Here is a 26,435-nt window from a genome sequence, read left to right as displayed (position 1 = left end):
CGCCAGCGAGCTGCTCTGCACATGCTCTAAGTACGCGCCCCGGGATGCCGTCTGGTCCAGCAGCCCTGCGCGCGTTTATCCGACTCAGTGCAGTGCAAACATCTGAGGAGGTGAGTATGATGGGCGAGTGGTCGGTAGATGAGGGGATCTTGACAGCAGGTTGCTTGTTGTCTCTTTCAAAGCGAGCATAAAAGTCGTTGAGCTCATTCAGAAAGAGGACATCTGTGGTTGTGGGGGCTGAGTTGCTGGGTTTATAGTCTGTAATGGCCTGAATGCCCTGCCACAAGCGTCGAGGATCAGCATTGGAGAAGTATTCCTCTAGCTTTAGTTTGTAGCAGTGCTTGGCCTTTTTGATGCCCCTCTTCAGGTTCGCCCTGGAAATGCCGTAGGCCTGTGCATCACCCGATCTGAAGGCATTGTTGCGTGCCTTCAGCAGGAGACGCACCTCCTTGTTCATCCAAGGCTTCTGATTAGGGTATGTGGTGATCTGTTTCTGAGTAGTAACCGTGTCTATGGTGGTGTTAATGTAGTTCAGAACAGAGGAGGTGTAGATGTCGATGTCCGTGTGAGAGCCACAGGTGGCCTGTGAAGCAAACATACTCCAGTCTGTGTGTTGGAACCTGTCCTGGAGTGTGATGTCAGCCCCCGCTGGCCACACTTTGATGGTCCTCACTGATGGCTTCACACGGTTGATGAGGGGGGAGTACTTGGGGGTGAGAAACAAAGAAAGGTGATCTGATTGTCCGAAGTGGGGGAGGGGGGTCACAGCATAGGCTTCAGCCATGTTTGTATAAACTTGATCCAGAGTTTTGTTTCCTCTGGTGTGACAGAGAATGTTTTTATGAAATTTAGGAAATACCGTCTTCAAATTGGAATGATTAAAATCGCCCGCCACAATGTATGCAGCCTCTGGGTGATCAGTCTGTTGTTTACTGATGGCCGCATGAAGTTCGTTCATAGCAAGCTTGGCATCAGCATCAGGAGGAATGTAAGCAGCAGTTATAATGGTGGATGTGAACTTCCATCAGTTATGAAGGAAGACGCAAACTTCCATAACCGTTCTATTGATACGAAACCATCTAGTATAACATGCAAACTGGACAAACGCACTTCCACCCAGAGATGTCAGAGATGCGTCATTGTTTACAGTGAATTGTCCTTGTTTTACCGTTAGTTCTCACAGTGGCCAGTAGATGTCCTGCTGGAGCCGCCTTTCAGGCGCCAAGAGAGGGCGTGGCTTGTCGCTGACACGTCTGCCTGAAGCTCCGCCCAGATTTTGATGGCGGAAGTGTCATGGCGGCAACAACAAACCGCGGGTCTGAATTCTGTTCCTTCCTCGAAGGCAGAAAAGATTTCCGATGAGCCATAATTAGGCGGAATAAACCTGAATTTGAATTTTATTTAGTTTAAAATAAGGCCGTCTGTGGTTTACCTTGTGTGTGAATTAATTTGATTTATTCCGTCCCGCGCTTCAGGTGGGTACGAGATGCGGATTTAATTTTCAAATTTCTCTTCTCCTGCTTTCTATTCTGTATTGGTGGAACATGACTGCTCATATCCTCAGGTTTGGGATTTAGATATTCATCTTTATTTCTAGTCTTTCCATTGTCATCATTTCACGATGGGTTGATGAGAGTTTTTAGATAAAATGCATTTTGAAGGACATTTATCTGAATATCGGTTCTGTTAAAAAAGTCATTCGTATTACATTTTATTATGTTTTAAACACACCGCTTATATCCAAGCGAATATAGCATGTTCGTGTCCACCATAAAACAGGGACTGGTTCTCTGCGCTAATCTCTGACGTCACACGTAATCCCTGAAACCACGTGTTTGATGGATTGCGCACGGAAAGCACGGTTTAAAATTTAAATCCTCCCTCATTCCGAAAAGATCTCTGAACGAAACGAATGCAGCCCGAATAAGTCCCCGCTTTGTGTTTTTGATGGAGCGCATTGCGCATGCGCACCTGCAGCAGCCTCTGGCTTTATCTGTGAATCTTGCTGTGGTGCGTTGTTTTTTTTGGGGTTTTTTTTTTTTTGCCCTTTAAGATCTTCGCCCACATGCATGGCCCTGGGACACACGGATGTGAGCTCTGTTAGGCTCGGCTCCTAACTGAATGCTGCTGGGTTACTGTCCAGTGGAAATTCTGCAGGACGTACGTGTGTGTACGTGCCCTGCAGGGCTGCGGGTTTAAGTTTGCTGAGTCATCTGTACGCCCTACAACGTGCGTTCATTCAGATTGTGTTTCAGGTGTGTCTTTTCTGAGGTCAGTGGAAAGAAAGCCTTGTTATTGTTTTGCAGCCTGTGTGTGAGTGTGTGTGTGTGAGTGATCCCAAGTCACATCCCTGTCTAATTTTTCCACCGTTGCTTGGTAGCCCGGTGGCTGCATGAGTGAACACGGCTTGTGCACGTACGCACACTCACGCTGACTGTGCACCATCACAGCCGGGTTCTGATGCCGTTCCCACACGTCCCAACGACGCCAGCTTTCCGGAAATGACCTTACTTTTAGCAGTGTTCTATGTGCCTACGCCCAGGAGAGCTGGACCGTAAAACCGCATTTGGGGCAGTGGTGGCCTATCGGTGAAGGAAGCGGCCCCGTAATCTCGAATCCCGGCCCACCGAGGTGCCACTGAGCAAAGCACCGTCCCCACACACTGCTCCCCGGGCGCCTGTCATGGCTGCCCACTGCTCACCAAGGGTGATGGTTAAATACAGTGAAGCTATTTCCTTCGGGTTTATTAAAGTTCAACAAAAAAAAAATCGATTCTGATGGGCTCACCGCCCCTCTTGGTTTTCAGCTGCTGTGTTTTGTCTCAGTTCTCGAGTTTTATTTTTAGATCCATGCTGTAATAAACGTCTTTTGGGACACCAACACGAACTTGGCGCACGAAAAGGATCGTGTTTGAAATGGGTGTGGTCGCTGGGCGGCGGTGTCGCATTTCGCTGCATTAAATTACGCTCCTGCGCCAGTTCTGGTCCCTGAAGAGACCTTCTCAGAGTAACTCTGTTAATATGCAATTTGTCAACAGCACGACAAAGACAAAGTGAAAAAACCCGTCTCCCCCCCCGGTCCCGGAGTGACCTGCGTCTGTCCCCTCACGCCATCGCCCGTGTCCTCGGCGTGCGTGTGTAAAGTACAGTTTTCTTTGGGTCCGCAGGCATGGCGCTGCCCTCGGTGAGGGGCGTGTGTTTCCTGGCGACCCTTTTCCTGGGCAGCTTTTTCGGCAGCGTCTTCATGCTGGGACCGGTGCTGCCCCTCATGCTTCTGTCCCCTGCGTGGTACCGCTGGCTGACCGACCGCATCGTTGCCACCTGGCTCACGCTACCAGTGGTCAGTGAATGAGTGAGTGTGTAACTGGCACGGAGAACTCGGTCCTGTGTATTGGTGTGAAGTGAAGTGTGTGTGTGTGTGTGTGTGTGCGCACGTGGCTGACCCAGGCGCTGCTGGAGTTGGTGTTCGGGGTGAAGGTGGTCATCAGCGGCGACGGCTTCGTTCCCGGCGAGCGCAGCGTCATCGTCATGAACCACCGGACCCGCCTGGACTGGATGTTCCTGTGGTGCTGCCTGCTGCGTTACAGCTACCTGCGGCAGGAGAAGATCTGCCTCAAGGCCGCGCTCAAGGCGGTCCCCGGCTTTGGTGGGTGCATTCACGCGCCCCGCGTTCTCATTTCCGATACCCGCGTACGGACAAGGTGTCCCGAGTGGCTGGTCAGTGCAGGCTGTGGTTTAAACGTTCAAGTCTTCTTCTTCTTCTTCTTCTTGTGTGTGCAGGCTGGGCTATGCAGGTCGCCTCTTTCATTTTCATCCACCGGCGATGGGAGGACGACCGTGGTCACATGACCAACATGTTGGACTACTTCTGTCACATCCGAGAACCCCTGCAACTGTTGCTGTTCCCCGAGGGAACCGACCTTACAGGTGAGCTGTGCACACACACACAGTGTTCAGAGGGACACGAGGTCTGCATCTCGGAGCCTCGGGGCCTCTGATCGTGTGCAGCACAGGTCAGCGTAGTTCTGTCGGTTCTTGGTCCAGGGTTCCCATGGGTGGGGAATTTCGTTTCCAGACAGGGATAAGGCCGGGAATTTGATCATTTGGGTTTGTATTTATGCGTCTTTGTTTCCAATGCGGGTTTCTCCTCTCCCGCTCTAAATTCAAATCAAATTCAAATTTTATTTGTCACATACACAGTCATACACGGTGTGAAATGCTTTAGCGACTGCTACAGACCACAGTATTGCAAATATTGCGAGTATACAATGATTCAAAATGTGCAACGTTCTAGTGTGTCTACACACGTCCTCACACTTAACAACTTACCAAACGTGCTGGGCGATTGCAGACTTCAAGATTTTTCTTTTTCTTGAAAATGAAGAATTTAAAGACTGGCACGCCCAACGTGCTAATATAAAAGATGCATGTAGAGCATGTGAGCGGTGGAGCATGCCAAGCTGGCAATATTCAACAAGAATGCCGTAGATGCGGATTTTGAATTCTATAACAACTTTAAATGCCCTTTTCTACTCAGCACCCAAACGTTATATTGGACATGTCTTTGTCAAGGAAGGTCGTGGAAATTCTGCTCTTTGGTCGGAAAAATCAAGGAATTTAAGTCTGACTTGGTGTGGGAACCCTGTCAATCAGGTTTTGTAATTGATGCATGTTTTTAATGTCCTGAAATGTCATTTTTTTAAGCTCGCCGTTTCCTCACAGATAACACGCTCACTCGTAGCCACCAGTTTGCTGAGAAGAACGGCCTGCCGCAGTACGAGTACGTCCTCCACCCCCGCACCACTGGCTTCACCTTCATTGTGGACAGCTTGCGCAGAGGTCAGAGGTCACTGCCACCCCGCACCACGTGACCACTTTCTGTCTTCCATTCACCCTCAGAACAACAAGACGCCGTTCAGTCCAGCTGGAATCCGGTTTAGTCAGCTAACCACACACGTTTCGAGGGAATGGAACGAATCGTTTACGGTTGGAAAGATCTTGCCTTGTTCAGGTCTTGAACTCGAGTGCGTTTTTCTCCGGTGGGAGTTCAGTTTCAGTTGGAGAAGCGGTTAGAAACACAAACCCGTGAGTGGTGTCTGGTACGAACGCGGCTAGGTCGCCGTTCCGTGAAGACACCAGAGAGCTAATCACCAACTCTCCTCTATGGGCGTGTCTGGACTAGAGGTGTGAACGACTGCGATTTACATTTACGGAATTTACCAGACGTCCTTATCCAGAGCGACTTACAGTCAGTAGTTACAGGGACAGTCCCCCCCTGGAGACACTCAGGGTTAAGTGTCTTGCTCAGGGACACGATGGTAGTAAGTGGGGTTTGAACCTGGGTCTTCTGGTTCGTAGGCGAGTGTGTTACCCGCTAAATTTAAATTTCAACACCTCTCATGGGGACTGCGTACTGTACCTACTGTACCTACTGTGCACCACGTCTGGACCAGACTGATCACTGACCTGCACTTCTCACGAGTAAACTGGACTCTGCCACTAGGGACGGCCAAAGGGTAGCTAGTGATAATAAACGCAATGAGACGGTCGCGGGATCTATTACTTACGAGCAGGTAAGAGTAGCGTGCTTTTCCAAATCAGCCAACGTTATTTTGCTTTAATTACCACAAATGTATTCGAACACCATGAGTTTTCGGTTTCTGTCTTGGTTACTTGAAAATACAATATCGAGGATGGGACTTTACGAAGCTGTTATTTGCAGTAGCGCCTGTAACTGTCCCATTTTTAATACTCGTAATATTCTTACCACCTTGGAACCTTCCAATTATAATCGCGTTTGAATTATTCTAATGACGGAACACCGCCTCTTAACAGGAAACAGCCTGGACGCAGTTCATGACATCACAGTGGCGTATCCCCAGAACATCCCTCAGACGGAGCGCCACCTGCTGCTGGGCCTGTTCCCGCGCGAGATCCACTTCCACGTGCGCCGCCACCCGGCGTCCTCCCTGCCGACGCAGGAGGCGGCCCTGCAGACCTGGTGTAAGGAGCGCTGGGCGGAGAAGGAGCAGCGGCTGAGGGAGTTCTACAGCCTGTCCCCGCGCAGGTTCCCGTCCCCGGAGGCGCGGGTGCCGCCGTGCAAGTCGGAGCTGCACGTCGCCGTGGTGAAGTCCGTCTCGCTGCTGTACTGGAGCGCCTTCATCGTGCTGTCCTTCGCCGGACTCTGGCTCTGCACGTCCCTCCGCCTCTACTTCCTCTTCATGCTGCTCTTCTTCCTGGGCCAGCAGAAGGTCTTCGGAGGGGTCGAGCTGATGGAGCTGGCGTGTCATCGCCACTGGGCTGGTGGGAACCATAGAGACGGCACAAGCCGACAGAAGGGACCAGCAGGGAGCTCGCCAGAGAAGGCGGAATAAAAGACTGGCGCTAGAGCTCAGGGTTTGGACACGGCTACAGGAGACTCTCTGCATGGATGTTCTCCAGAGTTACTCCAGATACCTATAATCTCCTCCCTTGTCCTCAGACAGGTGGGAGGAGCAATGGCTGATTGATAAGAGTTATGATTTAAAAACATCTATATTTTATATATATATATATATATATACATATAATATGTTGGTGTCCCGTAACCAGTTCCACCTTGTCTGTTTTAGTTCTGTTTGGTCTTTGTCTGATTTTAGATCTCCTCTTTTCCTGTGGTGACTGTGTCCTGTAGCTCGGCTGCCTTTTATGGAGATAATTCGACTGTGTACGTTGCCTCCAGGACGGCGGGAAAGTCGCGTTTGTGTGTATGTACGACGTACATGTGGACACCCCGCTCACTGTTAAAAGGGACGTCATTTCTGTTTCTCCTTTTTCTCAGGAAGTAGTTAAAAAAAAAAAAAAAACTCCAACTAATTCCCTTTTATTCCCGGCGGAGCTACGGCGACGAGTACGGTGATGCGCTTTGAACTCGAGTTCAAATTCGGTTTCCTCACTTGTCTACAGATGCCGATCTCAGTAAACCTACAGAGAAAATCCCTGTACCATATTTGTATTATGAATATTATTTTTATTGTTCGCTTCCAACGTAAATTGCAGAGCACCCTTCACACAAAACGTTCAATATGACAGATGAACGTGAAATAAATATTCGCATTTCAAACGAGAAATCAGACAAAAGTATAAATAGAGACACTCAGTAAAAATGTATTTAAGGTTCACTTTGTTCGCGAGGGGCCAACCGGTTAAAGTTTAGATCTATTTGTTTTGCTGGAAGTAAATCTGATCTCCAGCTCGTCTCCCGCCGGGGCGTCGCCGTGAGACAAGCTTCACGCCAGAGCTGGAGGTCCGGGGGGAGACCTTCATCACACGGCACATCATTATCATCATCATCATCACCACCATCACACAACCAGCAAACGCAGTGGGTCTGAAAGCGCGGACGTGTGCGTTTTATTTTTGCGCAGGTTCCCTGAAGAGGCTTGAAGGCCACTTTTCCTGAGCAGAGCCGCACAACCCGGCCCGACTTCCCATCAGCCCCCTCTTATAGATGGTCATAGTTGTTTTTTTTTCTTATTATTATTATTTTTGTTCAGGTCCTTCATTTTTGTACTAATTTGGATAATTTGGTCGCAGCTTGTGTGTTTATGAGAAAACGTCTTCAAAATAAAAGCACACCGGTGATGCTGTGAGGCTGTAAGGAATTCCCGTCAGCACAGCTGCAACGTCCGAGGCTCCTACGAGGCCCCTCGGTCCAGGCTCCTAAAGCCCTTCCAGAAAGGCCCAGACTCAGTTACTGTCCCTGCGTCCTGACCTCAGAACTTGGTGGTCTGCAGGGGGGACTCCGCGTCGCCCTTCTCATTCAGCAGAGTTTTGGCGCTCTCCTGAACGTCCACGGTCACCTCTGTGGGTGGCAGGCTCAAGGGCCCGTTGGCTTTACACTCGGGGTCACCGGAGGGCGGCGCAGGGCAGCAGGACTGGCTGAGACAGGAGGAGTCCAGGCAGGGGGCGGCGCACACGCCGTCCCACAGCAAGGGTTCCTCGAACTCCGCCTGCAGCGTGAGGCTGTGGACGCCGGCGTAGTGGAAGATCTCGCGGATCCTGAGGGACAGCGTCGAGAAGGCGGGGCCCCGCAGCTCGGGGGGGCAGCGGACGTGCAGCGTGGCCACCACGCGTCCGCGGCTCAGCTCCCAGACGTGGGCCTCGTGGACGCCCTGCACCCCGTCCAGCTGCAAGACCTTCTCCACTGGGGACGGGACGGGAGAAAGGCAACAGATCAGATCTTTCCTTACTGTGATTGTCACATGTGATGCACAGCACACGGTGCACACAGTGAAATGTGTGCTCTGCATTTAACCCATCACCCTTGGTGAGCAGTGGCCCGGGGAGCAGTGTGTGGGGATGGTGCTTTGCTCAGTGGCACCTTGGCGGATTGGGATTCGAACCGGCAACCTTACGGGCCCGCTTCCTTAACCGCCAGGCCACCGCTGCCCCAATATATGTGTGTGAGTGACCCTGTGGTGACCCCATGAGTGAAGTTCCGCCCAGACTCACACAGTGCAGCCAGCGGCAGGTCGGGCGGGCTCATCTGCATCAGGATGCCGATCGTTTCGCGCAGGAGCGGCGCGGCGGACGACATGATGATGGCGACCATGATGAGCGTCAGGCTGGCGTCCACGTAACACTGCCAGTTGCATCCGGCCTCCTCCTCCAGCGGCCAAACGTAGAACAGCGACGCGGCCACCACCACCACCACGGAGCCCAGGGCGTCGTTCAGCACGTGGAGCAGCACGCCTGCGGGGGGGGAGCACTGCAGTTAGTGTAGTTAGCACGGCGGCGGCAGGGCGAGGGTGCGGCTCAGTCTAACTCGGTAAGGGTGAGTGCCGTTCTGGTTCCTTTCGGCATCGTGTTAAGGACTGTCTACTTTGCATCTGTATATTGCACATCTAGATTGTTCTTTTCTTTTGGTATCCTAACAGAGCAACAATATTGTGTTAATGAGAGTCGGTGGTCTTTCTCTTATTCTGTTAGGTCAGGTCTACTGCTTTTTTACACAGATTTCACAGAAGTTACTGTGTTAAGGTCCCCCATCATGTCTGTTGCCCTGCAGTGGCTAGAAACGGTGATAGGTGTGGTCATTCTGCTTCACCGTTCATAGAGCGGCAGCTCAGACGGTGAGATCTGGAATTTGTCCCCATATGACATCATAAGGGGAAAAGTCACACGACTTCCTGTCTGCACCAAACATTGTGGTTTGTGAGTGGTGTTGATGACGAATGCCCACTCAACTCCTATAGGCCGCTCTCCTACTCGTCCCGCCTCTCTCCTCCTCATTAGCATTTAAAGCAACAGACGCCGAATCGGTGCGTCCTGGGAAAGTCTCACCGTGGGACCGGATCAAAGTGGCTGTAATTCTGCGCCGGGAGACTTCAGATACAGAATTAGGGGACCTTTAACGCTCCTCCGTGGACGGAGTGGACGTACCTCTGATGTTGAGGGTCTGGCCTTCGTTCTTCGGCTCCTCCTCCCCAGCCGGACATTCAGATGCATCTGTAAATCAGTACAGAGTCAGCGTGTGTGTGTGTGTGTGTGTGTGTGTGTGTGTGTGTGTGTGTGTGTGGGCAATTCAATGGTCAATGGACAATTTCTAAAATGTTCCAATTTGGGATCCAGTAATTATTATTCTTTAACCAAGTTAACCGAGTTAGAAGTTCTGCTGGCTGGATTAGTACCAGCATGCACGTCGAGTAGGATGAACTCCGGAGTGACGCACCTGCTTCTCCGCCCTTGTCCTCCGCGCCCGCCCGGCTCCGGCTCCGGCACCGGCCGCAGCACCGCCGGAAGTCCTGGAAGATGAGCAGCCCGAGCACGTTCGCCCCCAGACCCAGACCCCCGACCACCAGCACCAGCGCCGGGTTCGTGATGGGCTCCGGCCGGGCGAGGCGCTTCAGCGACTCCATCGACACCGAGATGCTGAGCCCCACCAGGAACACGGCGTTGGCCAGCGCCCCGACCACCTCGGCCCGGGACAGCCCGTAGGTGGCGCGGCCCGAGCCGGCGCGCCGCGACAGCCGGGACGCCGCCAGGCCGACGCACAGCGACACGAGGTCGGACAGCATGTTGAAGGCGTCCGACACCAGCGCGATGGAGTTGCCCACGTAGCCCGCCACGATCTCCGCCACGAACAGCACGACGGTGATGACGAGCATGAAGATCAGGCGGCACGTCTTCCCGGTGTAGCGGCCCATGGTCGCGGTCGCGGTCCCGGTCGCGGTCCCGGTGGCACCTGTTGACTCCTGCGGCTGGAGCTCCTGCTCCTGCTCCTCCTCCCCGCCCTGGATCCGGCGAGACTCCTCCCAGCGCCGCCGCCTCGGGACGCTTTATATCGGCCACACGATCCTTATCTGCCTTATATCAAGTTATAAAAAAAATTACATAACGACCATGTGAGACGGGAGCAGGACGACTACCGTATTCTTTTACACGCCTCACAAGCGCCAGCGACGGGGACAGTCCCCCTGGGGACACCATGGAAGAAAGTGGGGCTCGAACCCGGGACTTTGTGGCCTCCCGGATTCACAGGCGCCTTGACCGGGTGGGAACGCGAGGGGCTTTTACTGATGGTCGTCCGCCCTGAAAGCCCGTAGGCCTGGCCGCTTCTCCTCCTTCGTCCAGGTGTGATGATGCTCGCGGTGTCCCATCTTCTCGTATCTGGAGTCCGGGGCCGTAAAGCCGGCACGCTTCCGTGCAGGTGACGGGCAAGGAGGGGGGCCGCGAAAGTTCCTTATCTCCACATCGACGTGACCTTTGACTTGTGATTCTGCACACATTCCTGGACTTTCTCCTCGTCAGCTCATAATTTTACTAATGTTTACCTTTTGATCGTGTGCGACTTAACACTGTGTAACCGACGCCGGGCAGCCAAGGGGACTTTATTGAAGCACTAACACGTAGCGTCCATATAAAGCGCACTGCTTTTATTTCTGCTTTATAAGCTGTGGTATTCCTGCCTAGACGTGACCGTTTATTATAAACCGGCGTGCATATGAGTTCCCGTGTGAATTTGACAGTGGACAATGTCCTATTTTACCCTAGATGTGAGTTTTCAGTGGAGAGGGTTGCAAACGTCAGGAAACGACCTCTCCTGGAGCCTCAACACCACCGGGAAAGCCCAGCAACGTCCGCACGTCCTCAGGAAGCTGAAGAAGGCCAACCTCCCTCCTCCCATCCTCACATCGGTCTAACCGGGGGACCACCGAGATGTTCTCTGCTGCTGCATCGCTGTCTGGTACGGGAACTGCACGGTCGCCGAGCAGAAGGCCCTGCAGCGCATAACTGGGGGGGTTCCACTTCCACCATCTCCCAGCTCTACGAGAAACAGCTCGTCCGTCGAGCTCGGAACATTACGAAGGACTCTCGCCACCCCTCACACGGCCCGTTCTGCCTCCTGCCGTAAGGCAGACACGGCAAGAGCTTCTTCACACAAGCAGTCAGAACTCTTAATACACCGCCATCACCAGAACACCGATAAACTCGACAACAACACACTTCCAGCCTTATGCACCTGGTCTTTGCACATCTAAACTCATTTTGCACATCTCTGCACTTTTTGCACATTCCTACACATTTTGAATGTGTTTGTCTTGACTTGTGTATCCTGTTCAACCTGTTTGTTGTACAGAAGAGTTCTACTTTTTAGTTAGTATAGTCTAGTTTAGTGTGTATATACATATATTTTTCTTTTATGATTGCACTATGGGGGGGGGGGGGTCTGTGTGAGACATTATTTCAATACACGATATACTGTGTATACTGTTGTACTGACAATAAAACAATGTTTAATTTTGAACCTCAAAACTGGTAAGAAATTGCCATTCATCACAATGCGCAGTTCGCAGGAGACGTTTTACAGTGAATACGGTGTTGGGCCAGAGAGGTAACAAGTGGTAATATCTCTAAATGGATCAGAATCAGAGATCATCCCTATACGCAGGTTTAAAACGTTCCTTGTGTCTTATCTCTGATTTCGCTGCAGCACCCCCCCCTACCGGCGGAAAACGGACACTGCAGGCTGCTGAGCAGCATTTAAGGTGGAACCGACAGGTGGATGAGGAGACAAGATTAACTTCGTTAAACGTTTCAGTTGGTAAGACAAACTAAACAAAATTTTTCATTTACATTTTACCATCGGGAAATGTTCATTAAGGTTTTTGTTTTTTTTGGTACAACGATATAAATCGTACTGCTTTTCACATGTCACTCACTGTTAGTGCAGTTGTGAATTCAGTGCTGGGAGGTTTGCTCGACATCTCATTCCCTTCATGAACTGCATCTGTCTCTGCAAACAGGGTTGTATGACCTTTATATTAAGGCATTGGGGCACTTCTCTTTGCTCCAGGCACATTTGTGTGACCTCCTGATTGATGTTCAGCCACCGTGGTGGCAATAGGAAGTCTAGTTCAGTTTTTCACTGCAAACCCTCAGCAGTGCACCGATTCTCTGGTTAAAAAAAAAAACAACTTACATTAAAGGATCTATTCAGCTTGCCAAGGTTGATGATGGTTGCACGACTTCACCCTCTTTCTGACCAGAGAAAATGTACAGTATGGTACACTCTGTAGGGAAGGAGGCTTGGGTTATCTGCATTCATTGCTTATAACATCGTCACACATATAGGACTGGAGCAGTGACATCTTGGTGGTTAGATTTAGATTTAACACATTTGTCTGTACATAACAATCAATTATATACATCACTCATGTGTAAGTTAATATTACATAATAATGAAATTGTTTCTCACCCTGTTAAGTTCTTGATATACACCGTTCAAATGTCTTTATGTGTACATGATGCTAGCAACATTCTAACATTATAAACCTAGATGCTTTATTAAGGGTTGCTTAATATAAGTTACTCCAGGCTTAATTTTATTTATATATATGTATGTGTGTGTGTGTGTGTGTGTATACACACACACAATTTTACACTGCTCAATAAAGGGAACTCAAAAATAAGGCCTCCTAAATCCGAAATATTCTTATTTAATATTTCAGATTGAAATATTCTAATAAAATAGTTTGTTCTTTACATAGTTGAATGTGCTGACAACAAAATCACACAAAACATATACATGGAAATCAAATTAATCAACCCATGGAGGTCTGGATTTGGAGTCACACTCAAAATTAAAGGGGGGTGGTAGTAGCCTAGTGGGTAACACACTCGCCTATGAACCAGAAGACCCGGGTTCAAATCCCACTTACTACCATTGTGTCCCTGAGCAAGACACTTAACCCTAAGTTGCTCCAGGGAGACTGTCCCTGTAACTACTGATTGTAAGTCGCTCTGGATAAGGGCGTCTGATAAATGCCATAAATGTAAATGTAAAGTGTAAAAACACACTACAGGCTGGTCCAACTTTGATGTAATGTCCTTAAAACAAGTAAAAATGAGGCTCAGTTGTGGGTGTGGCCTCCATGTGCCTATATAACCTCCCTACAACGCCTGGGCATGCTCCTGATGAGGTGATGGATAGTCTCCTGAGGGATCTCCTCCCAGACTTGTACTAAAGCGTCCCCCAACTCCTGGACAGTCTGTGGTGCAACGTGGCGTCGGTGGATGGAGCAAGACATGAGGTCTCATGCGCTCAATTGGATTCAGGTCTGGGGAACAGGCGGGCCAGTCCATAGCATCAATGACTTTGTCTTGCAGGAACTACCATGGTCGTGCATAAGAAGGAACCCAGGGCCAACTGCATCAGCATATGGTCTCTGAGGGGTCTGAGGATCTCATCTCGGTACATAATGGCAGTCAGGCTACCTCTGGTGTGCATATTGAGGGCTGTGCGGTCCCCCAAAGAAATGCCACACCATTACTGAACCACTGCCAAACCGGTCATGGTGGAGGATGTTGTAGACAGCAGAACATTCTCCATGGTGTCTCCAGACTTTGTCACGTCTGTCACATGTGCTGACAAACGTGCTGCATGGTGTTGGGCTATAATCACAACCCCACCTGTGGACGTCGGGCTCTCATTCCACACTCATGGAGTCCGTTTCTGACAGACGCATGCACATTAGTGGCCGACTGGAGGTCATTTTGCAGGGTTCTGGTAGTGCTCCTCCCATTCCTCCTTGCTGCTGGGTTGTCGCCCTCCTACGGCCTCCTCCACATCTCCTGATGTACTGGCCTGTCTCCTGGTAGCACCTCCATGCTCTGGACACTACGCTGACAGATACAGCAAACCTTCTTGCCACAGCTTGCATTGATGTGCCATCCTGGATGAGCTGCACTACCCGAGCCACTTGTGTGGGTTGTTGACTCCATCTGAGGCTACCATTAGTGTGAAAGCTCCGCCAGTATTCAAAAGTGACCAAAACATTAGCCAGAAATCACAGGAACTGAAAAGTGGTCTGTGGTCAGCACCTGCAGGACCACGCCTTTATTGGGGACGTCTTGCTAATTTCCACCTGTTGTCTATTTCATTTCCACAACAGCATGTGAAATTGGTTGTCAATCATTGTTGCTTCCTCTTTAGTGGACAGTTTTATTTCCCAGAAGTGCGATTGACTTGGAGTTACATTGTGTTGTTTAAGTGTTCCCTTTATTTTATTGAGCAGTGTACATTGTATCAGCTACACAAATATAACAGTTCATTTCTAGATTGTTATATGAATTGCTTCATATTGCGTATCCATAGGTATGTATCCAAGGTGCCACTTAGGTGCCACTGAGCAAAGCACCGTCCCCACACACTGCTCCCCGGGCGCCTGTCATGGCTGCCCACTGCTCACTCAGGGTGATGGGTTAAATGCAGAGGACAAATTTCACTGTGTGCACCGTGTACTGTACTGCTGTGTATCACAAGTGACAATCACTTCACTTTGTAATTCATACTTTTGTTGACTCTTTACTTTGTTAATCTCTTTGAGCTACTGTGGACCCTGAGGCTAAGTTGCAGCACAGCTGGACCAGTGTTAGATGGACCACTTAACCCATCCACATCAGAAGTTGGAGCGGTTTCAAAATGGACTAATGTCCATTGTCCATCATGCCTGTGGACCATGACACTGAGCTGTTTAATACAGGCAATACAGCTGAATTTCCCAAGACACACCCATCCACCTAAACTATAATCACTATTGCCCTGTTTTGACACATGGCTGGGCAATAAATGCAGCCCAATCTGAACCGATTCACCATTGCATCTATAACATGAATCTAAGTCATTGCACATGATTGCTCTGTAACACTACAGTATATGAAGTCAGAAATTCATTGAAATGTATCTAGTCACAGATATGCGTGCATAGTTACTCTCATTTTTTCCAGGACTGAGACACGACCACATGGTGGAGGCAGGCAGGAGAGAGAATTTGAGAATATGGTTATTGCCAAAAAATGGGAGTAATTAAATACCAACTAATAAATTCATATTTCATACATGTGACACATCTTTTAATCTTGCCCTTTTTATTGTGGCCCTTTCTTATATCTAGATTTTATACATCACAGATCATCTTAAGTTACTATATAACTCCATACTCATTTTATGAGCTCCTCTTTCACTCACTTTACTGGAATGGTCAAAGTGAGATCTGCTAATATCAGAATCTTGTCTGCATCAGTTATCTAATCAGCATCTCAGATGACTGTCTGCCATTTGGAACGTTTTTATGGTCACTTTCTGGAACAATCCTTTTCATTCTCCAATGACATTCTGCTTTAGAATCTGGAGAGGCTACAAAAACATTTAAATGAAAAGTTAATCAGAAATCTTTTCTAGTCAACAGTTTGATGGCATTAGGACAAACTAGATGAATAACTAACAGGATGCATGGTGATGATTCAGCTTTTCCTCCAGAATATTGTTTTTTATTGCTGGTATTGTTGAGTGACATGATGCCTATAAAAATCCTGTCTGATTTTTTAGTACCACCTTTGCCAGATTAAGAGTCATTTTACATCAGTAGGTATAATTGACTTGACTGCTGACTGCTTTGGTCTTTGGTCACAAAGGATCAGATCACACTGATAAACCCATTTGAAAGCAGGACTAAAACTTCTGGCCTGTTGTGTATATTTTGCAGAGAGAAAAATCACGAAACATAAAAGTGCAGATAAGACAATGGATGAAATAAACAATGCTAGTTCTGATTGATTGATTGATTGATTGATTCATGAGCCATGGTGTCCAGAAAAAGTGTGCAATAAAAAAAGTCAATAATGTAGGGGTTGGTGGGTTGAGTTGGGGGGGGGTAGTTGGGGGTTGTTTGGTAGAATTGGGGGTATTTGGGGTAGAGTTGGGGTAATTGGGAGGTTGTTGGGCAGAATTGGGGGTATTTGGGGGGTTGTTGGGAAGAGCTGGGTGGTTGTTGGGTAGAACTGGGGGTATTTGGGGATTGTTGGGTAGAGTCTGTGGTATTTGGGGGGTTGGTGGGAAGAGTTGGAGTGTTGGTAGGTAGAGTTGGGGGGTATCTAGGAAATAGTTGGGTAGAGTTGGGCGGTTGGTGGGTAGAGTTGGAGGATAGAGTTGGGTGGTTGGTGGGTAGAGTTTGGCGGTAGTAGAGTTAGATGGTTGGTGGATAGAGTTGGAGTGTTGGTGGGTAGAGTTGGGAGCTATCTGGGGAATAGTAGGGTAAATTGGGCGGTTGGTGGGTAGAGTTGGGTGGCAGTACAGTTAGATGGTTGGTGGGTTGAGTTGGGGGGTATCTGGGCGATTGTTAGGTAGAATTGGGCGGTAGTAGAATTGGAGGGTTGGAGGGTAGAGTTGGGTGGTTGGTGGGTAGAGTAGGGTGGTAGTACAGTTAGGTGGTTGGAGGCTTGAGTTGGGGGATATCTGAGCAATTGTTGGAGGGTTGGTGGGTAGAGTTGGGCGGTTGGTGGATAGAGTTATTTCCTATTAACTTTTCAGGTACGTGATCTTGTTTTGTGATTCAAGGCCTCTGCAGGTCACCTGAAGCTTCTGCGATATAAAACAGGTAATAAACCACACACACACACACACGCACTGCAGGGTGAATTAGCGTTGTGGGGCGGTGTTAGGAAGCAACATATAAAGAGGATGAGGTGAACAGCTGTCTCACTGCATATCATGGGTACTGAGAGACGACCGTGTTCTGCTCTGCGGCTGCTGCTCATCCTGTCTGTCATCACAGGTACTGAACTTCATTTTTGTTTATTTAACATTTAGGTAAAAAAAAAAAAACCCTTTAAGCATTTCAAATTAATTTGCAACTGCAACTATACAACAGCAGCAGATAAATCCGTATAAAAACCGACACACATTCAGTAAATTGTTCCTCCCTTGTTATTTACTTGTTAACATGTTTCTGTCCATCACTACACATTAACAGGAGTTTAACAAGCAGTGAAGAAAAGTACAAAGTTTCCCACAATTCAGTCTTCAGTTCAGTTTGTTTTCTCTGTTTGTGTGTAGGTAGCGTGATGACTCTGCAGCAGCAGGTATATGTATGCGTCAAATGTGTGTGTGTGCGTGTGCGTTCTCATCTGACGTTTAGAAGATGTAAAATTGTCCGTTTCAGTCTATGGGCAGTGACCTCCCCTGTGCTGACCGTAGCCCCTCCCTGGCTCCTCCCACCTCAGGTAATTGCATGAGGACACTGCCGCTGTTATGTGATATAAAAAGTAAAAAAAATACAGAATAGAAGAAGTGAAGACATCTGTCTGTGTTCTTCTTTCTGTATCCCATAGTACATGAATTGCGCCCTGGTGACATCAGAGTGGTCGCTGCACTGGGTGACTCCCTAACCGTGAGTGTTAACATGTTGTGTGTGTGTGTGTGTGTGTGTGTGTTTAGGTGTGTGTATCATTTGAAGGTTTAATACTTGGTGTTTACAGGCAGGTAATGGCGTTGGGGCTCCTCCACCCGGAAACCTGCTGGATGTAATGAGAGAATACCGGGGTCTGTCATGGAGGTGAGAGCAGTGAAAAACGCAGCATATTCTTCAATATTTACAGCATTTACCAGACGCCCTTATCCAGAGCGCCTTACAGTCAGTAGTGACAGGGACAGTCCCCCCTGGAGACACTCAGGGTTAAGTGTCTTGCTCATGACACAATGGTAGTAAGTGGGGTTTGAACCTGGGACTACCAACCTCTATATTTTTCCTTTTTCAGTATTGGCGGTGATGGGAATCTCAGCAGTGTAACAACTCTACCAAGTAGGACACACACACACACACACACACGCACGCACGCACGCACGCAGTAAGTGCATATCCTGAATAAACTGATGCCACTGGTTGTGCTGACATTTCCAGTGCCCTCCAGAAGAAGTGTGCCTGAAGGTTTCTTGCCAGTTCGGTTCAGACACTGCAGTCATGACAACAAACTCATTACATTTGGTTTTCTGTAGATAAAATGAAAAACCAGCTGATCCACCTATGTGTGTGTGTGTGTGTGTGTGTGTGTGTGTGTAGATATCCTGCGTGAGTTTAATGGAAACCTTACTGGTTTCTCTGTGGGTGTGGGTGATGAAGACTCTGTCCAGGCGTTTCTGAACCAAGCTGTACCTGGAGCCAACAGCCAGTGAGTCCCGCTATCCCACTGTAACCTGGGACATGATTTGATGATGTGTGTGTGTGTGTGTGTGTGTGTGTGTGCTCTCATAGCTGAACTGTTTGTGTTGCAGTGATTTACCACAGCAAGCTCGTGTTCTTATACAGAAGATGAAGAGCAGCTCTGTAAATCACACACACTCACACACACACACACACACACACAAAGTATGGATGTCTAATGTCTTGTCTCTCTGGCAGCAAATTGATTATCTGAATGATTGGAAAGTGATCACCTTGTTTATTGGCGGAAACGATTTGTGTGATCACTGCTCTGACCAGGTGAGCATCACACCACATCACATTATCACACCGGTCACCTAAGTGGTCACTCCATCATGTTAAACACAAGAGACACCAGTAAAATGCCTATAATATACAGTGGTGTGAAAAAGCCCCTCTCTTTACTAATATTTAATATTTTTTTGGATAATCTGAAACATTTAAATGTGACCAACTAGGAGGAAAGTAAGAAATCAGAGAAATACACCACTGTATGTGATCAGCTCGAAGGGAGCAGGACGGGTGGAGACAGGCCAGTGATTTTCCACTCGTCACTAACCTTCGGTGCTGAGAAGATGACCATCGTGTCCACGTTCAGGGACGGTGCGGGTGTCTCTCAGGCTGCGCACATGCATACGTTGAAGCGTCTTCGTTACTTCAGTAGGAAATCAAGTAACGTCTCTCCAGAGACGGCTGGTGCATGTGAACCAGAGGAGCACAAAGTCCCAGGTTCAAACCCCACTTACTACCATGGTGTCCCTGAGCGAGACACTTAACCCTGAGTGTCCCCAGGGAAACTGTCCCTGTCACTACTCTAGATAAGGGCGTCTGATAAAAGGTTGTAAATGTAAATGGAACGAACCTCTGTCTGCTGGAATGTGAATGTCCAGGGTCAGCAGGTTCTTGTCTACAGGGATTTCTGTTCCTCCCGGCAGGTTTTCTTCTCGGAACTTAACGTTGTGTCCCAAATCCAGGAGACCTTAGATATTCTTCACAGTGAGGTACGTTAACCATTGTCACCCATTCAAAAAGGCATTGTCTGCTCAGCTTGTTTGGAAGAATTACTAATGCTCAGAATAACCTTAATTGTTCCTTTTGTGATTCTTTTGAAAGAGAAGGAAGATATAATGTATAATTTGTTTACTGTGGTAAGCATCCTTCATGAAAAAGGTAACAGAGGACAACAAACACTATAAGAATAAAACGAGTGGGTGGGGGGAGAAAAAGTCCCCATATTCATACAGAACTACTACGTAACATATAGCCAGTAATGCAAATAAATTAGGGCCAAAAGAGCCCCCAAATCCAATCCCCTTGGCCCAGCATTTACAAAATGTTGCTTTCTGCGGCCTTAAAGACAATGTCACTCTCTCCATGACGAATATTGTTTTAATCATACTCAGTCTTGCGGGGTGGGTGGGGCAGCCTTTTCACATGCAGTTAAAACGATTTTGAATATACACTTATCTAGCACGCTCGTGCATAGATTTCCCAATCAGAGAATGTCGACTGCAGAATCCTTTGCTCCGTCTGAGATGGTGCTATGGCATTTAAAACGTGTGTTTAGGTGCCCCGTGCCCTGGTGAATCTGGTAGAGCTGATGGACATTGTGTCCTTGCGGCAGCTGCATGAAGATGCCAGTCTGGGATGCCCCACCTGGCTGGTCAGGTGAGGCGCTAACGAAGTTTCAGTTCTGGTCCTGGCGAGAGAGATCTTAAATCTGGACCTTGTGGCAACTACATTTAAATATCCACTACCCCTTTACATGAACCTCCCACTTCCTGGGATGAATGTAGGAGTAAATTCACCATGCCTGAAATTGAAAATGCTCCTAGCTTCAGCTTTGAAGAGCAGCAAGTTCATGGCACATGATTATACTGTAGGCTCATAGATGTGGGTTATGAGGTTCTCTGCTCTGTGTGCCTCTGTGTTCTGCAGTATAATGTGTCGGTGTGTGTTGAAGCCCAGGGAGGGATCTCATGAGCTGCAGACACTGACGGACCTGAACAGAGCCTATCAGGTGCTGGACGATTTGTGGACGAATGATTTAGGAGAAGAAACAGGTTTTAAAGCAGCCAGAGTCCTGTCTCAGACATGGACTCAGGTCCACCTGAGCTCAAGCACATGTAAATGTTTCAGGGAGGCATGAGGGGGCTGGTGGACTCCGGCCGGTACGACACACACAACAACTTCACCGTGGTGCTGCAGCCATTCTTCAGGGAGGTGCTGCTCCCCCTGTTGGAGGTGAGGGATGGTGCAGGTCTTGATGGTTCCAGCCCTGTTCTAGTTCCACACTTTGGTAAAAGACTGTCCTGTGTCTCTGGCAGGATGGCCGACCCGATCGTTCTTACTTCTCTCCTGACTGTTTCCACCTCAGTCAAAAGGCCCACACATTGATGGCACGAAGCCTCTGGAACAACATGGTGAGGGTCCTGAAGCTCTGATTTCATCTGAAGTCTTCCTCTATCAGCCATGCTCTCATGATGTCTCTCTCCCAGCTGGAACCAGTGGGGAATAAGACTTTTACTCAGGACTTCTCAGCGGCTTTGGCCCTGCAATGTCCCAGTCAGGTAAATTTACACCTGGTCTAGCTTCAGACCTTTCGAGCTTCAGAGCTTCGGAGAAGTGCTTTCTGTTTTATCGTCTACAGACCTTCCCCTACCTACGGACCTATCAGAACAGTAACTATACTTATAAAGGGCCGCCCCCCATTCCTCCACCAATCACAGTAAGGTTTCCACCATTCCTTTCAAGACTCAGTTCCTTTCTTCAAATCTGTATGAAACAGTTCGTGTGCCAGAGTTTCCCCACAAATCCACGAGATTATTGTTAAAATGCAGTTTAGTTGTTATTCAAAATGCCTCTAGGTTCTTGGTTGTTATAATGTATACACACCTGGAACAGAATATTTCTGGAGAATGTTATGGAACGGTGTAGTTACAGGAATTGTGGATGAAATTGTGAGTAATGCTCCTCTGCTCCGCAGAATTGGGGCAGCGATTTTCCGTGTGATGAACGTACGCCATCGATTCCCATTCCCACAACAGGTGAGACGACGTCTGTAACCCTGCACTCCAGTGTATGGGGGCTTACCTGGGGCTGAAATGAAAATGAAGTCAGGGCCACACCCTTTTTACATAAGAAGCCAGATTACATTCGAAGCAGTCCATAAGCAGAGAGCAACAGTCAAAAAAAATAAAAATGATAATAACCAGACCACGCCCCCACACTCAGCCTTCTGCTCTCAGTTCACAGTTTACGGCCTGCAGATATCAAGGTGGTGGCTGCCGTTGGAGATTCTATCACTGTGAGTTTACTGTGCGTGTGAGATTGTGTCTATGGACTCGCGGGGAAATGTGTGGACAAATGCGTTTCCGTGCTGTTTCAGTGCATGTTCACAAAAAAAAGCATTATAATAAAGTCAGATTCCGAGTTATTAATCTAATGGTATTTGCCGATTGGGTCCTACAATAAAAGACACCATAATGCACTTATATAAGTCCCTGTGGATAAGAGTGTCTGCTAAACACTGTGTGTGTGTGTGTGTGTGTCTTCAGGCAGGGTTTGGTGCAAAGGCCAAAAATCTCCTTCAGCTGAGGAATGAGGAGAGAGGTGTGTCATGGAGGTGAGGAGCATCGGAGCTTCTCGTGTCTGTGTGTGTGCGTGCATTCATGACATTCTCATAAGGGGCAGTGGTGGCCTAGCGTTTAAGGAAGCGGCTCCGCAATCAGAAGGTTGCAGGTTCGAATCCCGATCCGCCAAGGTGCCACTGAGCAAAGCACCATCCCCACACACTGCTCCCCGGATGCCTGTCATGGCTGCCCACTGTTCACTCAGGGTGATGGGTTAAATGCAGAGGACAAATTTCACTGTGTGCACCGTGTGCTGTGCTGCTGTGTATCACAAGTGACAATCACTTCACTTAAAAAAAAAAGTTTTTTCTCTGGTTTGTTCTCAGTATCGGTGGAGACGAAACCCTGGAGACGGTGACAACTTTACCCAGTGAGTTTTACAGATCTGCTGTCTGCCACCCCACCAGTTTCAGACACGACCTGCTAATTGTGTGTATGTGTGTGTGTGTGTGTGTGTGTGTGTGTAGATATTCTGAAAAAGTTCAACCCAAACGTATACGGCTTCTCTAAGGGACAAGGCAAAAAGGAGAATGGATTCAACATGGCAGTTAGTGGAGCTAAAGCCGGGTGAGACACACACACTCATGTTTTTATTTACATTTACGCCATTTACCAGACGCCCTTATCCAGAGGGACTTCAGTAGTTACAGGGACAGTCCCCCCCTGGAGACACTCAGGGTTAAGTGTCTTGCTCAGGGACCCGATGGTAGTAAGTGGGATTTGAACCTGGGTCTTCTGGTTGTTCGTGACAATTCCAGGTGTGTGTTGGTTTTTCAAATCGGTCAGTGAGATGAGAGTTTAGGTCTCGTTTACACGGACGTCTCAACCCGGTGTTCATGGAGGACCTGTAATAAGAAGGTTGCCGGTTCGAATACCACTAAGGTCACCTTGATGAAGGTACCGTCCCCAAACGCTGCTCCCCGGGTGCCTGTCATGGCCGCCCACTGCTCACCAAGGGTGACGGTTAAATACAGAGGACACATTTCACGCACAAACACACATTTCACTTTCACAACCGGCGCAAATTTTTAAGTAGAAATTCACCGTTTTTATGATTTGTTTGATCGATTATGTTCGTCCTTGTGTGCACGATGAACGTTAATTAAAAGTGTACTGAACATGCAGCGTGTTGTGTTCCTTGAAGAGGGATCCCTGGGCAGGTGAGGGAGCTGATCCAGGTGTGGAGGAATGACCCGGTAAGATGACTGCGCTGTCTTCTTCTGGTGTCGCTCTTCACCCATATGTCAGTCCATCATTAATCTGGCCCTCTCCTCAGAAAGTGGACCTCGAGCACGACTGGAAACTGGTGACACTGTTCATTGGTGGAAATGACCTGTGCCAATACTGCCAAGACAGAGTGAGTACACCTCTATCCTACATCCTACATGGACTGCAATGTTTCAGGATGGTTAATGAGTCTAAATGACGAATAACTGAATAAAAGTGTTTCTCCGATCACAGGCTAGCCTGTCTACACACAACTTCACACAATACCTACAGGAGAGCCTGGACCTGCTCTACAATGAGGTTTGTGTGTTTAACTCTCAGCAATTCTTTGGGGCCGTGGTGGCCTAGCAGTTAAGGAAGTGGCCCCGTAATCAGGAGGTTGCCGGTTCGAATCCCGATCCGCCAAGGTGCCACTTAGGTGCCACAGAGCAAATCACCGTCCCCACACACTGCTCCCCGGTGTATTACAAGTGACAATCACTTTCACAATTCCCCTCTGTCCTGTAGTGGTGACACAATCTGGTGGCTGTTGGGTGCCGGGAATGGGATTGCACACAGTGTTTGTCTGGTGTAATGTGTGTGTGTGTCTGTTTGTGTTTAGGTTCCCAGAGTCTTTGTTAACCTTGTGGAGATTCTGGAGATCGTGGACCTGCGTAAGGTTCAAAGCAACTCTCTCGGCTGCAGTCTCCTGCAGAAGTGAGGCTCTTCGGATATTTTTATCCCCCGTCAACCACACAGACACGCGCACACTCACAGTCTCAAGTCTCAGCTCATCTCTGTCAGTGGATCTCCAACTTCCTACCGGGAGACCACAGGCAGAAAGGATGGGTGGACATGTCTCAGCCACCATCACTCTCAGCATTGGAGCCCCCCAGGGCTTTGTTCTGAGCCCCCTGCTGTACTCCCTGTACACCCATGACTGTACAGCCACTACTAACTCCACCACCATCATCAAGTTTGCTGAGGACACTGTCGTGGTGGGCCTGATCTCTGACAACGATGAGACGGCATACCTGCAGGAGGTTGGAAATCTGGAGAACTGGTGCCAGAGGAACAATCTCCACCTGAACGTCAGCAAGACAAAGTAGTTGATAGTGGACATTAGTACTAAGCAGGAGAGGACCTACCAGACCCCTGTTATCAACAGGAGCCCAGTGGAGAGAGTGGACAGCTTCCGTTACCTCGGTGCTAACATCACGCAGGACCTGTCATAGTCCTGTCACATCAACACCGTGGTGAAAAAGGCCCGGCAGCGTCTCTACCACCTCAGACGCCTGAGAGACTTCAGACTGCCCTCCAAGGTGCTCAGGAACTTCTACTCCTGCACCATGGAGAGCATCCTGACAGGAAACATCTCAACCTGGTTCGGGAACAGCACCATGAAGGACAGGCGAGCACTACAGAGGGTGGTTCGATCAGCCGAACGAATCATCCGTACCAAGCTCCCTGACCTTCAATCTATCTACAGCAAGTGGTGCTGGACCAAGGCCAGGAAGATAGTGAAGGACCTCAGCCACCCCAACAATGGACTCTTCTCTCTGCTGCGACCAGGGAAGCGCTTCCGCTCCCTGAAGTCCAACACAGAGAGAATGAGGAGGAGCTTCTTCCCGCAGGAAGCTCTCAACAACAACAGTACATAGAACTCCAGCACTTTCACTTTCAATCACTTTCGACTCAATCCCCCCGCCTTGACTCTCTTTTTTTTATTTTTGCACAATTTTTTTCACTTGATTATGTTGCTTCGTTGTATACTTGCAATATTTGCAATACTGTGGTCTGTAGCAGGCGTTAAAAGCATTTTACTGCATATCATACCATGTATAAGTATGTATGTGACAAATAAAATTTGAATTTTTTCTTTGAAGGAACCTGTGCCCATGTTTTCTGATCCCAGGAGAAAATTCTCTGGAGCTGAGTGAGATGAAACGGATCAATCGAGAATTCCAGGTGTGTGCTGGTTTTGAAATATAAAAAATAGTAATATTCCGTTCTATGTAATATTAAACTATCGTTTGTGCAGATGGCAACCCAGCAGCTGGTCAGTGGAGGGCGCTATGATGGCAGAGGAGACTTTGCTGTTGTCAGCCAGCCCTTCTTTCAGAATTCGATCGTTCCGATGGGACCAGTCAGTGGAAACACACTCACACACGCAACACCTTCCCATCAGTAGTTCTGTCTCTAACTGCACTGCGCTCTCTCAGGACGAACGGGCCGATCTGAGCTTCTTCTCTGTGGACTGTTTCCACTTCAGGGAGCGTGGACATGCTGAGATGGCTATCAGTCTGTGGAACAACATGGTGAGGACACACAGTAGTTAGAAAAATTACAGTAATTAGGATTTAGACCTGGATACATGCTGCTGCTCATCCAAATTTGGAACTTCTGCAAGATTTGAGGTGAGCAGGGGCTGTCCTGTATCACCAGACCCCGTTGTGCAAAGTCATTTTTTGATCAGCCAGGTTGCAGATGACACCTTTTTGGCATCTTTTTGAAAAAGGCACCTGAGGTACCATTGGCTATCAACGCTATTGGCTATCAATCGTCCATTTTTCTTTCACAGCTGGAACCTGTCGGTGCCAAACAGAACTTCAACAACTTCACACACGATCGCAGCAAGATCCGCTGTCCAACGGAGGTCAGTCAGCCAAACCCCGACTGAGCAACACCAGCACACGAGAGTCCGTTTCTACACTAACGCCGTCCCTGTGTCCTTCAGAATCACCCCTTCATCTTCACCCGAGTGAACAGCGCCCCCCCTGTACCCCCCACCACCAGCACGCCAGGCACCCCCAGCACCCCTCCTGCTGCCGGTCGCCTGGGTGACGCTGTGCCCGCGTGGGCGGCGGCGTTGCTGGCTGTCATGGGACTGCTGATAGGCTGGATGGTCACATGGCTCGTCCTCTCTTGTGTACAAAGGAGAAGGAAGGTGAAGACGAGTGTGTTGGAGATGAAGGGCACATCTTTCTGATTAAAGATGATGCAGACACAGACAAGTGCTGATTTCCATACATAAAATTAAAGTTATAAAGAGTACAAATAAAGTCCTGAAAATGAAA

The 26,435-nt window shown here is 48.6% G+C and overlaps 3 protein-coding genes across 7 annotated transcripts; 2 read left to right on the top strand and 1 right to left on the bottom strand.

Annotated features, from left to right (window-relative positions):
- Window positions 1–1,279: 1,279 nt before the first annotated feature.
- Window positions 1,280–13,084, top strand: lclat1 (lysocardiolipin acyltransferase 1). 2 transcript variants are annotated; one of them, XR_003749147.1, is made up of 7 exons: window positions 1,280–1,475; window positions 3,167–3,339; window positions 3,447–3,645; window positions 3,780–3,926; window positions 4,722–4,838; window positions 5,835–6,484; window positions 11,974–13,084. XR_003749147.1 is itself a non-coding variant. In XM_028972658.1 (6 exons), exons 2-6 carry the CDS (start codon window positions 3,169–3,171, stop codon window positions 6,371–6,373), a joined length of 1,173 nt encoding a protein of 390 aa, XP_028828491.1. In that variant the 5' UTR covers window positions 1,280–1,475; window positions 3,167–3,168; the 3' UTR covers window positions 6,374–7,627. The 2 variants fall into 2 exon arrangements, 1 of the variants encoding a protein (XP_028828491.1); XM_028972658.1 differs by lacking the exon at window positions 11,974–13,084 and having other exon boundaries at window positions 5,835–7,627.
- Window positions 6,988–10,684, bottom strand: slc30a10 (solute carrier family 30 member 10). Of its 2 annotated transcripts, XM_028972634.1 has the most exons (5): window positions 10,491–10,684; window positions 9,712–10,342; window positions 9,423–9,488; window positions 8,493–8,732; window positions 6,988–8,184 (listed from the first exon to the last, which is right to left on the bottom strand). In XM_028972634.1, the coding sequence occupies exons 2-5, from the start codon at window positions 10,184–10,186 to the stop codon at window positions 7,754–7,756; spliced, it is 1,212 nt and encodes a 403-aa protein (XP_028828467.1). In that variant the 5' UTR covers window positions 10,187–10,342; window positions 10,491–10,684; the 3' UTR covers window positions 6,988–7,753. The 2 variants fall into 2 exon arrangements, with proteins under 2 accessions (XP_028828467.1, XP_028828476.1); XM_028972643.1 differs by lacking the exon at window positions 10,491–10,684 and having other exon boundaries at window positions 9,697–10,294.
- plb1 (phospholipase B1) lies at window positions 11,762–26,435 on the top strand. Of its 3 annotated transcripts, XM_028972618.1 has the most exons (30): window positions 11,762–12,084; window positions 16,879–17,095; window positions 17,377–17,402; window positions 17,483–17,543; window positions 17,652–17,710; window positions 17,799–17,875; window positions 18,078–18,488; window positions 18,592–18,643; window positions 18,719–18,799; window positions 19,456–19,521; window positions 20,088–20,188; window positions 20,459–20,540; window positions 20,660–20,764; window positions 20,848–20,943; window positions 21,019–21,090; window positions 21,171–21,248; window positions 21,507–21,567; window positions 21,769–21,827; window positions 22,078–22,145; window positions 22,479–22,522; window positions 22,620–22,719; window positions 23,297–23,348; window positions 23,429–23,509; window positions 23,614–23,679; window positions 23,981–24,075; window positions 25,245–25,326; window positions 25,400–25,504; window positions 25,581–25,676; window positions 25,940–26,014; window positions 26,096–26,435. In XM_028972618.1, the coding sequence occupies exons 8-30, from the start codon at window positions 18,629–18,631 to the stop codon at window positions 26,345–26,347; spliced, it is 1,932 nt and encodes a 643-aa protein (XP_028828451.1). In that variant the 5' UTR covers window positions 11,762–12,084; window positions 16,879–17,095; window positions 17,377–17,402; window positions 17,483–17,543; window positions 17,652–17,710; window positions 17,799–17,875; window positions 18,078–18,488; window positions 18,592–18,628; the 3' UTR covers window positions 26,348–26,435. The 3 variants fall into 3 exon arrangements, 2 of the variants coding, with proteins under 2 accessions (XP_028828451.1, XP_028828441.1); XR_003749146.1 differs by having other exon boundaries at window positions 16,879–17,402; window positions 25,631–25,676; window positions 26,096–26,162; XM_028972608.1 differs by having other exon boundaries at window positions 16,879–17,402.

The sequence above is a fragment of the Denticeps clupeoides genome, chromosome 1 (assembly GCF_900700375.1).
Source record: "Denticeps clupeoides chromosome 1, fDenClu1.1, whole genome shotgun sequence".
Taxonomy (NCBI): Eukaryota; Metazoa; Chordata; class Actinopteri; order Clupeiformes; family Denticipitidae; genus Denticeps; species Denticeps clupeoides.
Note: the sequence above shows the minus strand (reverse complement) of the source record. Positions and strands in the feature narration are given on the sequence as shown.

Coding starts and splice junctions, on each gene's coding strand:
- lclat1 (XM_028972658.1), top strand. CDS start 3,169: ATGGCGCTGCCCTCGGTGAGGGGCGTGTGTTTCCTGGCGACCCTTTTC. Junction 3,927..4,721: donor CGAGGGAACCGACCTTACAG/GTGAGCTGTGCA, acceptor GTTTCCTCACAG/ATAACACGCTCACTCGTAGC. Junction 4,839..5,834: donor TGTGGACAGCTTGCGCAGAG/GTCAGAGGTCAC, acceptor GCCTCTTAACAG/GAAACAGCCTGGACGCAGTT.
- slc30a10 (XM_028972643.1), bottom strand. CDS start 10,186: ATGGGCCGCTACACCGGGAAGACGTGCCGCCTGATCTTCATGCTCGTC. Junction 8,733..9,422: donor CCAGACCCTCAACATCAGAG/GTACGTCCACTC, acceptor CCCCCCCCGCAG/GCGTGCTGCTCCACGTGCTG. Junction 8,185..8,492: donor CCTGCCGCTGGCTGCACTGT/GTGAGTCTGGGC, acceptor TCCCGTCCCCAG/TGGAGAAGGTCTTGCAGCTG.
- plb1 (XM_028972618.1), top strand. Junction 21,249..21,506: donor CCATTCCTCCACCAATCACA/GTAAGGTTTCCA, acceptor TCTGCTCCGCAG/AATTGGGGCAGCGATTTTCC. Junction 21,568..21,768: donor GATTCCCATTCCCACAACAG/GTGAGACGACGT, acceptor TTCTGCTCTCAG/TTCACAGTTTACGGCCTGCA.